Source organism: Alnus glutinosa, chromosome 12, assembly GCF_958979055.1.
Source record: "Alnus glutinosa chromosome 12, dhAlnGlut1.1, whole genome shotgun sequence".
In the NCBI taxonomy this organism is placed as follows: Eukaryota; Viridiplantae; Streptophyta; class Magnoliopsida; order Fagales; family Betulaceae; genus Alnus; species Alnus glutinosa.
The window spans coordinates 5,038,240-5,055,237 of NC_084897.1; the positions used below are offsets into that span (position 1 = coordinate 5,038,240).

A 16,998-nucleotide genomic window follows, 5' to 3' on the forward strand; every position below is an offset into this window, starting at 1 on the left:
CATATAAACCCATGTAAATTTATGATGATTTTTACTGTCACATCAAAAAAGAAAAAAGAAATAAAGCACTTGAGAGTACGTGTAGCATTTCTCTTTTAAAAATAAAGAACTTTTTAAAAGGAAAGTGTCAGGCTGAAATGTGAATTTGCTAATCATAGCTAATCATAGAATCGTCCTTGCACTTTTTACAGCAATCTTTGCATCATCAATAAGTTATCCATATCGACTCCAACAACGTCATTCCTTTAGTAAATTCTGCACTATTTCCAAAGCATCCCCTTCCACTATAACATGTTGAAGCTCCAAGTCTCTGCTAAATTCCACGACCTCCCGAGCTACAAAAGCTTCAACGACTGTCGAATTAAAGATGTAAGACTTTGAGGAATGCAGATGCCAACACGTTAATATTAGCATAAGTTTTCCAACTAACATTCTCTACAAAATCATCTTCACCAGCTTGTCTATTTAGAGACCCTCCTCCCCATACCCCATGAAAAAGTACGCAAGTTTGAGGCTGGTAAGGTTATAGATAGGTCCCGACCAAAAAATCTTGCTTAAGGAGATGAGCTTGGTCGGGTAAGCCGAGTATATGCTACTTCCATAGCTGCAAAATTTCACCTTTTAAATTTTGAGGGTCATTTCAATCATCTCTTCAAAATGATCTCAAAGGCCATACAAGAATAAATATACTATAAGAATGCTTGGACTTGTAAAACAGACTCACTCAAGAATGAAGAAAGTGGATGTCGATACATTCATATCCTTTCCTGCTTCATGCTGGCAAAACTTGTTTATGTAGTTCTTTTTTTTTGGTACCAAAGAATATTTGAAGACTAAAACTTTTAGTGTTCTTCATCCAGTGCAGGGAACCCCAAACTCTTAAAAGATGAAAAGCCTCCATCTACCACCAAATTATGCCCGCTAACATACTTGGCATCATCAGACACAAGGTAGAGTGCAGCATTAGCTACATCGTTGGGTTCACACTTAGCTCCATGCAGGACACCAGCATTATTAACCATTTCCATAATCCGTTGATCATCAACACCAGGGAAAATCTGACTCATTTCGTCCATTACAAATGGAGTTGGAATGGCAAATGGTGATATGCAATTCACCCGGATTCCATACTTGCATAACTCTGCAGACAGAGACTTAACAATGCCTATAACAGCAGACTTGGACACAGAATATGTGTGCTGTGATAGTCCCCCTATCAGTCCAGTGACACTAGCTGTACAGAGAATTGAGCCTGTTCGACGTGGGATCATCACACGTGATGCATGTTTGATCCCAGCCATGACTCCCCGGACGTTGATGTCCATGACTTTATCGAACACTGCCAGGTCAAGGTCCACGATGCTTGGGGGAGTTTTGCAAGGCACCCCAGCATTGTTGTACATGATATCAAGTTGGTTGTGCTTAGAGATGGTAAAATTAACTGCATTGGATATGTCAGACTCTTTAGTGACATCACAGGCGACAAAAGTAGCATTAGGTCCAAGCTCTTCCACAGTTTCTTGGCCAAGTTGGTGTTGGATATCAGCAATAACAACTTTGGCACCATTGTTGATAAATTTTGTTGCAGTTGCCTTCCCTATGCCACTCGCTGCTCCAGTTATTAATGCTACCTTTCCTTCTAACTTGCTGTATTTACAACATTAGAAATAATTTTAACCATCGAAACCTATCTCAACTCAGGTGAATTCATAAACCAGAGAATTTTGGAATATTTAATGGTGCAATGTATAACATTTTATCGCATTAACAAATTTTGTTTTTTGGTAAGAATGTTTGGTTAGCATAACTCTGGAAGACAGATTAAAATGTCACGAACTCTGTTTTTTTAGACTAGCCATTGTTTATTCCTAACGCACCTCTATCTTTACCTATAGGGGTGGGTGGATGCAAAACTGCATGATTAATTAAATGAATGAAGGCTGCTGCCTATAACAACTCATAGCCATAGATACAAATTTCTGATCAAAATAGGCATTCTCTATCCTACACAATTAAACAATCTAACAATGTGAGGAAAAAGTGGAGAAGTGCCAAATGACAAATTAAACAAATGTTAATCTGAGATGTAAGTGCAATTGGGATGATATAAACCCAATTGAAAGAAAAAAAAAACCAGCTAATATATATAAATTTAAAATGAAGTTAGTAAAAGGAAAAGTAAGCTTGACAAACCTTCCAGTCTGGCTTGACAATAACCTGTAGAAGCTCTGAGCGAGCAAAGTTCTTGACATGGAGACATTTTTGCTGTTTAACAATAGGAACATATATATAACGAAAGATTCAGTTCAGCATATATAACTAAGCAATAGAACAACCCAAAGTAAAATCATTAAATAACGGCTACATAAATGGGGTTCCCTCATCTTGATCAATGTGCAAATTACCAGCAATTTTTCCATTTCAATAGCCCATAATTGAGAAATGAACCCTCTACCCACATAGACAAAAAAAGAAAAAAGAAGAAGAAATACATCAAAATGGGAATCTGAAATCAAATCAGACTTTTTTTTTATGCCCCCCCACGCCCAAACAGCAAAAAATAAAAAGGATTTGATTGAACTTGAAGGAGGAAGAAACAAAAGCAGAACCTTCAAGTACTAGTTTGTAGTGAGAAACTAACCTTTGTCCAATCCTGAACATACTTTCCTGGCAGAAGGTTATTTTCGGGGAGAGAGAGAGAGAGAGAGAGAGAGAGAGGATTGTGTATTTGTGTTTGAGCTTTTAGCTGAGTTCCCCCAACAAGCACAACGTGGGAGAGAGCCTTAAAAATGGACAGCAACGTGCCCTATACCCACCAATACCTGGACAGAATTATTCCCTTGCAAGTTGCAACTTCTTGAATTGGACCAGATGTGCAATAATTTTTTTTGGAAGGACCGCCTAGCTAGCCCCCTACAAAGGTAAAAAGAGAGTGATTACACGGACCAGGGACGGAGCCAAAAGTTCTTATAGGCAGGAGCTAATGGCCGAAATTTTTTTTTGGTAGGGACCAAGTAAACTAAATTTTTATTTTTACCTTATATTTTTTAATTTTTTAGATTTTTATTTTTCCCACCTTTTAAATTTTTTTTTTTTTGGAAATTTGGGGGGGGGCATGGCCCCTGCCAGCCCCCCCCCTCCCTCCGTCCCTGACACCAATAGCAAAACACAGAAAAAGGGTTGAGCAATCCAACTATAAATCTCGATACAACCAGATCAATGCGAGTAAACTTAAATTAAAAAGAAATGGATCAAATCAATGACACTCCTATATATTTGTAGCATAGGCGCCAAGAAAATTGCCACCAGTTAGAACGGTATGAGATAAAGATGAGTGATTGGTGCACAATAGTTGCACCATTCTAAAGACATGAGATGAGTCTTACGTGAGACTCATGTAGTGAAACTCAACTCGTGTTTCTAAGACATTGCATAACTGTTGTGGAAGAGTTATTTTCTTGAGATAAAATACCAGAAATGGCACAACTAGAAAGTACATACAAGAGAGGGCACGAACGTCAAAAAGTTCATCAACCATTTCCGAACCCCCACAACTGCAAGGAGGGTACCGATGGAGATGGGATCAAAGTCACTGACTCAACCTTGGACTTTGAAATCTAACTCCTTAATTGACTAGGAGATATACTCTTTATTGGACTCTAAAAACTACCCAACTCTTGGATCATTATCCAGGATTACATCGAATTCTTGACCCATATGTTTAGAAAATAAAATAGCTAGCCAAACAACTCGACTGGATCGGATTGCTTTTGGAGGAAGGGATCAACGTGGAAGCGAACAAGGAAAGCCTATGCTTCACAGTGAAACTGGTTGCACTGAAACAAGCTGGGCTTGAGTCACAACAAAGGGACCCCCACAACGATGTTCTGAAATAAGGTGCCCGGACGAAATGCATGATTGGGACATTGGTAGAAAGAGCCTTTAGAGACATAAATTACAAGGAGATAGTAGAAAAAAGAGAAAAAGGAAAATATAAATTACAAGCCCTTGGGGGTGAATGTAATTATGTAAGGCTCGGGTATTACTTTGTAGGCCTTACGATGCTTGATATGTCGACTGCAAACTCGACACAAACACAATACAATATTAGAGGGTTAAGGTTAAAACGATTTGACCCAATTAGATAAGATTAATAAACAGGTCAAATTGGTGTCGACCTGAATAATCCGTACAATTAAATTATATTGTTACCCTTATAAAAACTAGAGTATATAACTACATTTTCTTAAACCCTCAAGTTTTCTTGCCGCTTTTAGTTCTCTTTATCTAAACCCTCTAACCCATATAATCAAATTGATTTTTTTTTCCATGAATCTAGTTGAGTGTATATAATTGATATAATTTATGCTTATAAGATATGAAATTATGTTAATAAGACCAAATCAAGTATTTGTGACACTCAACCCAATACGATCTGTTTATTAAACGAGTTATGCGACTTGTGTCGTATCACCCGTTTAGTTAAACACGTTGTGTCCATGTTGAGAGGTTTGGCACGATTAATTAAATGAGTCATTTTTATATTGACCCATAAAATTGTATACCCATAACTCGACATGACACGAACCCAATCTATAAACTCGATTTGTCAACCCTACTACCTTGACACGCCTAACTAATGGTTATCATGGCATCGGAGGGGGCGTGACCGTGATGAGACTTGCCTCCTCGGCCAAAACAAGAGCAATTGGGGTACCGGGGACTCATACCCTAAACCATGTCTTGATTATATTTGTTAGTATATGGACACATGAAGACAATGTCGTGTATACAACTAGAGTATCTAAGGCTCAAATCCAAGCGCACTAATGACCTTTGACCAAAGCGGCAGATCTAACAGCATTAAGGTTAGCTTGGGAATACTTAAACCCCAGAATCATCAACCAAAGGAATACCTGAATGAGATGCAACAAATAGAATTTGTTTAGAGACCTCCTTCAGTTGTATGGAGATTATTCTGCTATGAGGTATAGTGGTCGTTCCAAATATTGTAAAGGTTAATATTAACAAAGATATTCTGCCAAGTAACTGCTTTAAGAGTATAATCTTTTGTCCCTTGGAATTGTTCTTGGAATTGTTCTGCCTAATAGGTTTCCAAATTACATTATCACCAGCTAATTTACTTGGAATCTTGGATACCTGGCAAATTACAAAATTCAGTATCATGGTAGCATTTTTAAAAAGGTTGATACATTTATACTCATATCTGCAAAAAGTTTATCTCATGCAAAAAGTTCAAAACAACTTTGTTCAAAAGTATGATGAACAAGGAATCTGATTTGTTGAACTGTGATTTCTTACAAGTCAGTCTCAAATTTACTAACCTTAGATGTTTTTTGTAAGTTAGCTAGCTTCTGGTGGATACTCAATGAGCTCATGTTCTTATGACTTCTGTTCAATGAAGATTTGGTTGGAATAGCATATAGTCCATTATATGATTGTCAACATTTGTGCATAGAAGGTTTTGAGTTGAATCCTTATGAATTCAATATGAAGATTGAATGGAAACAGAGGTACAAGAACATTGTGCACTCTCCTGCTTAATCCTGTATGTCCCTTGAATAGCTTTTGATAGATACAATTTTCCTGTTCAGAAAAACTATTGAGTCTCTAAATTAGAAAAGAAGAAATGCTAACACAATCGCATATCAGGAAAGAACAAGACATATGGACTACTTGTTGGCAATGAAAACAAAATTTCTACTGAGTTTACCAACGTAAGAACCAATTGAATGTTAACAGATTATGTAACTACAAAGTCATCTTATCAGTGAACTAAGGAACATAGTAGCAATGAGCAAGAAGAAATGAAGCCCTCAAAGTGACCAGCTCTGATTTGAAGACACTTGAAAGAATCTTGGTTGGATCCATACCCCTGTGAGGTGATAGTCGGGTTCTTCATCAGCCTCAATGTCCTCACTAAAAACAATAATGTCAATGCCATCATTCCGTACTAATGTTCCACAAATAGAAATGGAAACATCTTCCCCCAGTCCCAATTTTTTCTTCATGTCACTTCTCTCAAAATGATTATACTTACAAACAACTGTTGGTAAGCGTTTCCCGGTAGTAGAATTATCTTCCGGGACGATAGTGTACCTTTCACAGCTTTTGTCTTTGACAGAGAAGGTAACTACACCTTTTTTTTTGTCGAAGAAGTGGAATTCTTCATCTTTGTAAGTGGCCATTCGAAGTGCACTCAACTTATATTGGATGCTGTCAAGTTTTATCCTAGTCCATGTATCAGCCCCACGGTAAAGCACATATAGCTCCAATCCAGATTTATGATCACGATGCATGGCAGCAACAGTGCATTCAGAACTAGTGGGAGGAGATGAAAAGGCTGAAACATGTCCAGAAAGATACGTAAGGGGGAACTTGGGAAGATCTATTTTTGCATGAGAGAAGGGGCAACAAAAGAACATCGTGCCTTCTTTAAATATAAGTAGCCATCCTTGGTTTGATGCAAGGCAAGTTGCTTCTTCCAATTCTGGGATGCTCATCGTGTACCTTCTTTGGGATGTGTTGTACAAATGGCATTCTGAACCTTCTTCCCCATAGAATAGAAGCCAAGGTTCAGGATTGGATGTGGTTTCGATCTTCGCTGAAGCCGCAGAAGAAGCAGCTTGCCAAGCCTTACAGACACCACGGAAACTCAGAAGCTCGATTATGCCTAATCGATCAGCAATTAGTGATAGAAGGTGTGGTGGCAGATTAGACCAGGGTCTTGTTACAACTTCTACATTGTTGGTGTTTATTTCAATTTCACCATAGTTGATGCAAGAAGGTTCTCTGCGCATATCAAAAGTTGTAGAAACATTAACAGTAAGAAAGAAAAATACAGAAACATATAAGCATTGCAGAGGAAAAAGGTAAATGAAAAAACAAACATGTAAGTATAGCTATATTAAACTGAGATTAGTCTCTATGGATTCTTGAATTCCCCTGACATAATGAAAAGTGAGATATAAATAAACATGTTTGCACAAATCCTGAATAATTATGAATGGAATTTGATAGAAAATAAAGGGAAGGAGAAACAGAGAAGGGAAGAAGAAGAAGAGAAGAACACAAGGTAAAACTAAAGACTACATCTTGCTGATTTTGATTACATTGTTTGGCTACAAATACACTAACATATAGACTTAAGAAAGGGTAAAGACCAGAGTACAAAGGGAGAAACTAAGGCTGATTACATGGAGATATGGGTTGAAGGTATGGTAAGAAATCAGAGGAGAATGGCTTGCTGTGCAGACTGGCGTGGGAATGGCTGATGACTTGTTACAGAGAGGATGGCTTGTTGCAGAGAGATCTTCTTGAAGTGGTGCTGCTGATCTGGCATGGTGCAGTGGTGCAGAGATCTGTGCTGATCTTATTCTCTAACAGAATTAAGTGTCTTTGTCCTGATATTTCTAGTTATAGGCAACGGACTCTTGTAGAAACCTCAAGTTCATACACAGATTTGCATAATTTTCATCAACCACGATTACCTCAAACCCTAAACCATTCTATATAATGGTACTATGAAAATTTATCAGGAGAAAGCAAACATTATCTTGCTCAATGTAATTATATAGATGAGTAGTGACTTAGAAAAGTTTAAAATAAAAAAAAAAAAATAGAAATCACTTACAATAATGTGAACTTTAACATAATGCTTAAAAAAAATTTATGACTAGATTAGGGGTTAGGATTGAGGTCACCCGCAATTTTTTGGAAGTATGGGACTGAATTTCTAAGATTCAGGTTGTTCATTCAAAATGAAGTAGAGACATGTGAGCCTTAAAAAATAATAAAAATGCAAAATAACTAAAGGTGTAGCCGAAACACCCTTTAAGTTGGTCAGCTACTCCATGAGAGAGTAGTCAACCACCAGTCTACACTTTGAGAAGTTGGTCAGCCACCCCGATGGAAGTGGTCAAATCCCTCCTCTCCCCCCCCCCCCCCCCCCCCCCCCCCCCTCCCGATGGAAGTGGTCAACCCCACCCCTTGGGGGTGAGGGGGTGGTTGGCCACTTCTCCCCCTTTGGCAGGTCAACCCTCATCCCCATGAGAGTGGCTGGGGTGGTCCGCGTACCCGTAAGAGCACTAGCAGCGGCTTTTCTTAAATTTTCTTTAAATTTAGGGAACCAAACTACTTTTTCTTCTCTATTCAAATAAACTCTACAATAGCTTCTCTTATTATTTCTCTATACTATTTAAATATTCTTTCAAATCAATGCTAGGGGAAAGAGAGAGGAAACAAAAATCTTTTTTTTTTTTTTTAATAAAATAAGGATAAGGGAAGCTAAAGTGCTTCCCTTGGTTTAGGGAACACCAAGGCAGTTTGCTACATGTGGGTTTTTACGAGTTTTCTCTACATTTAGGGAAGAGAGAATAAGTTGCATCTTCCTTTAGTTTTATATTAAATTTAGGAAACCAAACTACTTTTTACTTCACTATTCAAAAACACTCTACAATGACTTCTTTTATATTTCCATATACCATTTAAATATTCTTTCTTTACTCTTTCTTTTATTTATTTTTAATGATTACTTTTTTTCTTTTTTTTTTCTCTTTTCTTTTTTATGCCCACCACACGGCCTGTGTCTCTTACAACATTATGCCCACCAAAGCAGCTTGGTTTCATTGCAAGGCAAGAGATTTCTGTTACTTCAAGCCTCAAGGCCATAGATTTCCGTTGGAAGCTACAGTGTTTCACTTGAAGCTCGTACTTTTTCCGTTGAAGACTTTGGAGCGGAAGAGAAAGAAAGAGGGCGAGAGAAAATGCTAAATAAAAAATATTAAGATAAGGGAGAGAGAGAAAAGAGATTTTGTCAATAAAGAAAGGATGGGGTATGTACAGTGTTTATCTTTAGGGAAGGTGTAGGAATTACTGCCCTGCAATTCGATTCAGGGAATCTCAATCCGAGTTCATTCTTGTGAAGAATTTTGGTTGATCCTTTTTATAATCTGATTTTTTTTTTTTTGTATAATTTTTGGAATGTAATTTTATGGTAAATGGTGTTTGTGGAAATGTATGAATGAAAATCTATAAAAACATAATAATCCTGTGTGATTTTTGAGCTAAAATTACATGATCGAGACAGCACTAGCTACAGTCATATCCATCAGCAATCAATTTGAGTATACAGTGATGTAATCGAAGACGACAAAGATTCTATGTAAGCACTAGCTACTCAACGAAAACTTCGTAATCAATATATCTTTTTCCTTTTCTAATGAAAAAGCCCTCTGTTTCTTCTCTAATTTTTCAAGCGAACGTTGCTCAAGGAACCAAAAAAAAAAAAAAAAAAAACAATCAAGAACCTTTCATTGACAAGCAAAAAATTGTTGATCTTATCTAAATTACCTTTGAGGTTTTACACAAGAAAGGCCCATCCCTTTTCAGAAAACACCTTTTTTTCTGATGAAACCGTCCTCTTTTTCTTTTTAGATTCTTAAAGCGCAAGTTACGTAAAAGAGACACATATTACATGAACTTTAACAATGGAATACTATGAGAAAAACAAAGAAAATGACTTTTTATCAAGCAAGATCTCTTACCTTTGAGATTTTGCGAAGGAGAGTCCCTTCTCTTCCATGAAAGCAGGCTAGGGCGGTGCAGGAACTCTGAGAGGTTTTTTGATGCTTTTTTGCTCTTTTTGCCTCCAGCATTCTTGTTATATACAATCCACTGCGTAGAACGGAAAATATTTTTGTTATAATATAATTTAAATGATTGATTGTTTTTTTATTAATTAAGCTTTTAAGTTGAGTGGTTATTTAACTCGGTTGATGAATTCCGTTTGTTTCTACGTAAAATATTTTTGATGAAATCATTTTTTAAAAAAATAATTTTCTTGAAAATATTTCGAGCGTTTGGCTCGTACGAAAAAATCTTCAGTGGCGTAAAACAGAATCAAGTAACCGCCGCTAGAATCCGGCAATGTCCAGCTGCAATCGCCGGATTCTGACGAACCATATCCGGTCAAATTGGTCAGAATCTGGCTAGTTTTGCCTGAATCTGGTCCTATTCCGGCAGAAATTTCCAAATTTCGACCAAATTGGCTAGAATCTGGGAACGCTGTCGGATTCTAACCAACCAGATTTCGGCACCAGCCGGTTTTCGACGGCAGTTGCCGAATTTCAACAATTGGATACAAAAATTCAAGGATTTTTTACTGTAGAGTCGGGTTAACAATAAACTTCAATGCTCGGCTGTGGCAGATTCTCATAAATGTACATGCAAAACTGAAGAATTTAAATTCAAAAAAACGATTTATGGATTTCGAAACCTATATTAAATTGAATCGTGAAAATGTATTCTTCAAATTGTACTCTTAATTAGTAACCCATATCGGAGTTAATTTGCCTCTAATTCAAGTAGTTAGAGAAGTTAAAATCCTAAGAAGTTTTTTTTTTTTTTGGTTGTATAGAAAGATGTTGTATATACTTTTGTACAATCAAATTAATTCTTCGTTAGATCCGATCCTATCCTTCACCTTATGTATTGTTGTTTATAACGATCACCATTGTTGTTTGGCACTACAATAAGCTAATCAAAGACTATTCAAAATCGTTTTGAAATTCAAACAGCCTAATAATAAAGAATTCTTATCCATGCTCACTAAGGATTTCTATGATTGTGATCCTAATCATGATGAGCCAGTGAGATGCATGAAGGGAGAAGATAACAAAAACCACAAGAAGTCAACAACAACAACAACTATAAGCTTCAAACAAACCTAAAACAACACAAACAAATGAATTCTGCTACTACCTTTCACCAGTTTCTGCTAAATTGAGAAACCCTCTCATGAAGAGATGAGCAATATATATATATATATATATAAAGTGAAACTCAACCACTGGAATTAATATTTTTTTTTTAATTGGGAATCAGCCACTACGTAGGAGAGTGTTAGTTTCACTACTCCTCCATTGACACCTTTTCATCATTTTCCAATCTAAGAATTCAATGGAACACCCAATTGGGACTTCAATAAACGAACACATTCTTATTTTCTATCTTTTAGAGGTAGTAGGTCATTTGGTCTAGTGATATGATTTTCGCATTGGGTGCGAGAGGTCCCCAATTCGATTCTCGGAATGCCCCCCAAAATGACTCAGGTTCGATTGCTTCTTCTTTTTTACCAAATGTGGTGCCTTTCTTTCTTATCGGGAACAACGCCTCTCCATTCCAGGGGCTTTACAGTTGAAGGATTATAGGTTCCAAGGTAATACGTTAATCGAGCTAAGGCTCTAACGAGAGGAGTGTAAGAGAAAAATATGGAAAATACAATTTAGCCTTTCAAACACCACTCTTTCTCCGGATGGCCCCCCAAATTATCAATGCTTGCACTCTGGCCCCCCAAACTACAAAACCTTTGAAAAATGTCTATTTTGACAAAATATCCACATAATACCCCTGCCATATGTCATTTTTCAATTAAAAATAATAAAATAATAAAATTAACAAAAATTCAAAAAATAGAAAAAAAAAATAGAAAAATTTTTAAATTTTTTTTTAAAAAAATTTAAAACTAAAAGAAACTAAAATTTAATTATTTTTTTAAAAATAAAAAATAAAAAAAATATAGAGATCAACTGGAGGACGTACTGCTTCTTTCCAGCATCTTTGTTGGGCACAATGCACGCCTGCAGCTTGACAAACTCGTCCCTACCTCTCCAAACGCGGACATGGCTAGTTTCCTATCATTCTATGTCTATGATATTGATCTTTCGAAGGTTATGAATGATTCTAATCTGAATTTTGTTTTGTTGCAAACTGTGGGCAAGTCTATCATCGTTGTGAAAGACTTCGATCTGTTTCTGATGGAGAAATCAACGACTGTGAACTTGTTCGTTGATGTTCATATCCATTTTCCTCTCAGTGATTTTTTGGCATTCAAAACGTTGGCCAATAGCTACCTGAGATTCAAGGATTACAAGATTTTCTCTTAGGTGGAGGATATTTTCTAGAGTAGGGCGAGCTTGAGCTCGGTCGAGATCAGCGAGCTGATGATTACGAATCGGAACTTGCCAAGCCGGGTTATAAAATCGGTCATCATGGCGTTGCAAACAGACAGTGACCGGAGGGTTGTCGGGAAGATCGGTTCGCGGTGGGAAATAATGCCACCCTAAACACTCATCTTTTTTTAAAAATAAAAATAAAAATAAGAAATAAAATTTTAATTTATTTATTTATTTTTTTCAATTTATTTATTTTTCATTTTTTTTTAAAAAAAATTTATAATTTTTTTTGAATTTTATTTATTTTTTTAATTTAAAAATGACACGTGGCAGGAGTATTATGGGGATATTTCATCAAAATTGGCATTTTTCAAGGGTTGTGATAGTTTGGGGGGCCAGAGTGTAAGCGTTAGTAATTTGATGGGTCATCCGGATAAATAGTGGTAGTTTGGGGGGTTAAATTATATTTTTCCCAAGAAAATAAATAAAACTTGCATATAAAACTGCCATCATGTCATTGGATTATGTGTTTCTAAATAAATCAATAATTGTTATATTATCGAAACAGTTAACTCACTTAATTGCAGTATGGGATTATGGTGATAACCACAATCACATAAATGATTATGTAGGACAGAAGGAAGGTCAGGACTGTCAGGATCATTATGCCGATCTTGATATTTATGGATAAGGCCATCTACTACCTTTTTTGTGCGATAGACTATCTCGCTTAGTCTATCTTTTGTATATATGTCAGACTTATCATTTACATATTTATTTTATTATGTGATATTTTACATTTTGGTTTGTATTAGGTCAGAACAATGCTTACATAGTATTAGTGTTGCATGTGACACATAGGTTACCGCTTTAGTATATATTTATTATGTTAAAACACTTTAATGTATATTGAAGTATTTAAAAAAGCTTTGATGTGTTATTAGGGAATTGCTCTTCTTGTTCAAAAAAAGAAAAAAGAAAAAAGAAAAAAAGATATACATATTTTTCGCTGTGAGATTTATCGTTTTTGATGTAGTAATGTCATGTAGCTTATTAGAAATAACCACTTATGCCTTTTTGTAAAAGACAAGGCATTACATCCAGACGCAAAAGTGAAGATTGCGAACGGAGAAACTTTTTCTTGCAACCGTCTGGATGCTCAATGTCCTGTCCAGACATCGCCGCTTAAAAATCTATTCTTGACTTGTTTTACGGTTTTCAAAGCTTATTTAAAGGGATCTGGCTTCGGTGCTGTACTTGAAAAGTACAACACACGTGCTATACTTTCAAACGGTGACGTTTTCAAAAAAAATAAAACTGTGACGTTTTAAGCCAAAAGAAAATTAAACCAAACTTGCTGTTTGACGCCGTCTAAGAAAAATCTTATGCTCTCTCACGTCTCTCTCTCTCAAATCTGCCTCTCCCTTTCTCGTCACTTTTTCTCTCTCTCAAATTTTCTTCCTATGAGATTCTGGGTTCTGACATGGATTGAGATTAAATTGATTATTTGTTGTTTTTGTTATACCCATTAGGTGGTTTAACAGAAATTTGGTAAATCCTAGAAATTGAAATTGATTGGTTGAAGTTTGCTGAAATTCTGGTTTGAAGGAAGCTTGATTGTAATTTCTGATTGGGTTATTGAAGTAGCCGGTAGTGGTAAATTTTATGGTTGATTTTGTTGGTATGGTTCTTTGTTGGTTCGGCTGAGGATGCCAAATGGCCAATTGGTCTGCCATGGCCGAATGGAAGAAGAGGGGATTTGAGAGTTTTGGTTTTGTTTAATTTTTTGGTTTGGCTGATTGGGAATGCTATTCTTGCGGAGATGATTGTTGATAAATATTGATTTACAGTAAACTCCGAATAAATTTGGTGGAACGGTTATTACAGTAATCAAACCCAGAAGAAAACCAGAAAGTTCTTGCCTTTGACTGAGGTGAAGAAGATCAACGGAAGGGGATGATCCTAAAACAGCGAAATGGGTCCCACCTGCCATGGTTTACAGTAATCAAACCCAAAAGAAAACCAGAAAGTTCTTGCCTTTGCTGAGGTGAAGGAAATCAACGGAAGGGGATGGTCCTGAAAGAGTGAAATGGGTCCCACCTACCATGGTTGCCAAGGACGGAGCAGCAATGGGATTGGCGGCTTTGAGAGCCCCACCACCACCGGTTGGAGTAGTGGAGGTGGTGATGGGTGTGGGGATTTCCACCGCTCGTAGTACTTCTGGCCAGCCACTACGTCCCTCAAGCACCACCATTTCTAGCCCTCGGTCCTCCAGCAAAGCTCGGGCTCTGGGTCCATGGCAGCACGTCCCCAGTACCTTGATTGTAGCACTGATGCAGATTTGAGAGAGAGAGAGAGAGAGAGAGAGAGAGACGAAAGGGAGAGAAACATGAGAGGGAAGAGTTAATTTTCTTAAACGGCGTCAAATAGCAAGTTTGGTTTAATTTTCTTCATGGCTTAAAACGTCACCGTTTTGTTTTTTTGAAGTAAAAACGTTTACCGTTTTAAAGTACAGCACATGTGCTGTACTTTTAAAGGACAACACAAAAGCCAGATCCTATTTAAAGGGGCTTCTAGGCAGTATTTTTGTAAGAATTATTGAGTAGAATTTTATTATGCTAAGAGAAGGTTTTTAGGCATAAACGTTTTAATATGAGACATAAGTGCAATTGGGATCATATTTGGGAGGGGAAAAGTACAATTTACGCAATATAGAAAGGAAGTAGGGTATCATTTATTTATATAGTTTTACCACCATCCATGCAAATTTCTGACATATTAGTTTAAAGGAAAAGTAAGCATGACAAACCTTCCAGCCAGTCTGGCTTGACAATAACCTGCAGAAGCTCTGAGCGAGCAAATTAAAGTTGTTGACATGGAGACATTTTAGCTGTTTAACAATAGGAACATATAACGAATGATTCAGTTCAGCATATATAACCAAGCAATAGAACAACCCAAAGTAAAATCATTAAATAACAGCAAAAAATAAAAAGGAAGAAACAAAAGCTTAACCTTCAACTTCTTTCTAGTGAGAAACTATCCTTTGTCCAATCCTGAACATACTTTCCTGGCAGAGGTTGTTTTCGGGGAATGTATCAAATGAATGACACAATCCTATATATTCTTAGCACATGCCCCAAGAAAAAAAGCCACCAATTAGGCTGGTATGAGATAAATATAAAAAACGGCACAACTAAAAGGTATAAGAGTACTAGTAGCAGATGCCCTATAAATAGTTCTATTCCTTAAAATAGAAATAATTTGAAAAAAGTTACTAAAAGTCATTCCACAACAGATACCCTATTCTAGAGGGTCATCCTTGGGAAGCATTGTAGCTTCCCAACATGTTATTTTAATAAAAAAAAAATCTCTCTCTCTCTCTCTCTCCTCTCTCCTTCACGCGTCCTTTTCAGTTTTCACCCTCCTCCTTTCTTTTCATTCTCCTTCCTTTCCCAACCAGAACCAACCCCAATTCTGCACTCAACAGCACTCAACAGCCCCAACTCACTAGCATCAAGCACTCAACAGCCCCATCCCTCCATCAATAGCCCTAGCCCTCTATCAACAACCAGAAAAGAAATGCTTAGAAACCAAATCGACGTGGGTGAGATTGGGGAAGTGGAAAAGCAAGTGTTGTGCAATGTCACGTCGTCGCCTTCGTCCTCGCCGCGGTTTCGCTACGGGCAGAGAAAGACTAGCGGTGGCAGAGCGTGGTGAAGAGGATGGTGGTCGTGTTCATTTCTCACTGATGGCATCTCCATCAACTTCAACGCCCAGTTCCTCGACGACGACGAAACCCCTGATTTGGCAGAAGATGCTTCAACCGTTCAACGAAGATCATGGAGAGGTAGAGGGCGGCGTCGGTAGGGAATGGAGAAGGAGAAAAAGGAAAAAGGAGGAGGATAAATAATGATGAGCCGATGCTTTTGGAAAGTTTAAAAAAAAAAAAAAAAAGTAAAAGATAAAAAAAAAAATGTTATTTTAATATATAGGGAAAAATAAAAGGAAGCTATTGTGGGGTGTTTTTGTATTGAGAAAAAAAATAGTGGTTTGATTCCCTAAATTTTTCCTAAATTAGGGAAAATGGTTAGGAGTCTGCTGCTAGCGCTCTAAAAGAGGGTACGAACCATGAAAGATACATCAACCATTTCCGAACCCCCACAACAGCAAGAAGAGTACTGATGGAGGTGGGATCAAAGCCACCGACTCAACCTTAGACTTCGAGATCTAACTTCTTATTGACTAGGAGATATACTTTTTATTGGACTCTTAACACTACCGACTCTTGGATCCATTATCCAGAGGATTACATCAAATTCTTGATCCAAATGTTTAGAAAATAAAATAGCTAGAACCAAACAACTCGACTGGAATGCTTGAGGAGGAAGGGATCAACGTGGAAGCGAACAAGGAAAGCCTATGCTTCGCAGTGAAACTAGTTGCACTGAAACAAGCTGGAGTTGGGTCACAAAACAGGGACCCCCACAAGCCAAAACGATGTTCTGAAAAGAAGGTGCCCGAACGAAATGCATGATGGGGGGACATGGGTAGAAAGAGGCAAAGAGCCACTGGAGACATAAATTACAAGGAGATAGAAGAAAAAGAGAAAAAGGAAAACATAAATTACAAGCCCTTGGGGGTGAATGTAAGGCTCGAGCATTACTTTGTAGGTTTTACTATGCTTGACATGTCGACTGCAAACTCGATACAAACGCAATACAATATTAGAGGGTTAAGGTTTAGTATAATAGGGTTTAGGTCAAAACGGTTTGACCCAATTAGATACCATGAATAAACGGGCAAAATGGTGTCAACTCGCATAATCCGTACAATTAAATTATATTTTTACCCTTATAAAAACTAAAGTATATAACTACATTTTTTTAAACCCTGTAGTTTTCTTGCCACTTTTAGTTCTCTCTCTCTAAACCCTCTAACCCATATAATCAAATTGATTTTTTTTTTTTCGTGAATCTAGTTGTGTGTATATAATTAATATAATTTATGCTTATAACGTATG

General features: G+C 37.1%; 2 protein-coding genes across 4 annotated transcripts; both read right to left on the reverse strand.

Moving 5' to 3' along the window:
* Positions 1-125: 125 nt before the first annotated feature.
* On the reverse strand, positions 126-2,800 carry LOC133851045 (secoisolariciresinol dehydrogenase). 2 transcript variants are annotated; one of them, XR_009895728.1, is made up of 4 exons: positions 2,642-2,800; positions 2,194-2,265; positions 725-1,647; positions 126-604 (listed from the first exon to the last, which is right to left on the reverse strand). XR_009895728.1 is itself a non-coding variant. In XM_062287342.1 (3 exons), the coding sequence occupies exons 1-3, from the start codon at positions 2,659-2,661 to the stop codon at positions 843-845; spliced, it is 897 nt and encodes a 298-aa protein (XP_062143326.1). In that variant the 5' UTR covers positions 2,662-2,800; the 3' UTR covers positions 126-842. The 2 variants fall into 2 exon arrangements, 1 of the variants encoding a protein (XP_062143326.1); XM_062287342.1 differs by having other exon boundaries at positions 126-1,647.
* Positions 2,801-5,615: 2,815 nt separating this feature from the next.
* Positions 5,616-15,026, reverse strand: LOC133852286 (F-box/kelch-repeat protein At1g57790-like). 2 transcript variants are annotated; one of them, XM_062289015.1, is made up of 3 exons: positions 14,991-15,026; positions 9,567-9,696; positions 5,616-6,813 (listed from the first exon to the last, which is right to left on the reverse strand). In XM_062289015.1, the coding sequence occupies exons 2-3, from the start codon at positions 9,602-9,604 to the stop codon at positions 5,838-5,840; spliced, it is 1,014 nt and encodes a 337-aa protein (XP_062144999.1). In that variant the 5' UTR covers positions 9,605-9,696; positions 14,991-15,026; the 3' UTR covers positions 5,616-5,837. The 2 variants fall into 2 exon arrangements, with proteins under 2 accessions (XP_062144999.1, XP_062145000.1); XM_062289016.1 differs by lacking the exons at positions 9,567-9,696; positions 14,991-15,026 and adding an exon at positions 7,655-7,741.
* Positions 15,027-16,998: the final 1,972 nt, after the last annotated feature.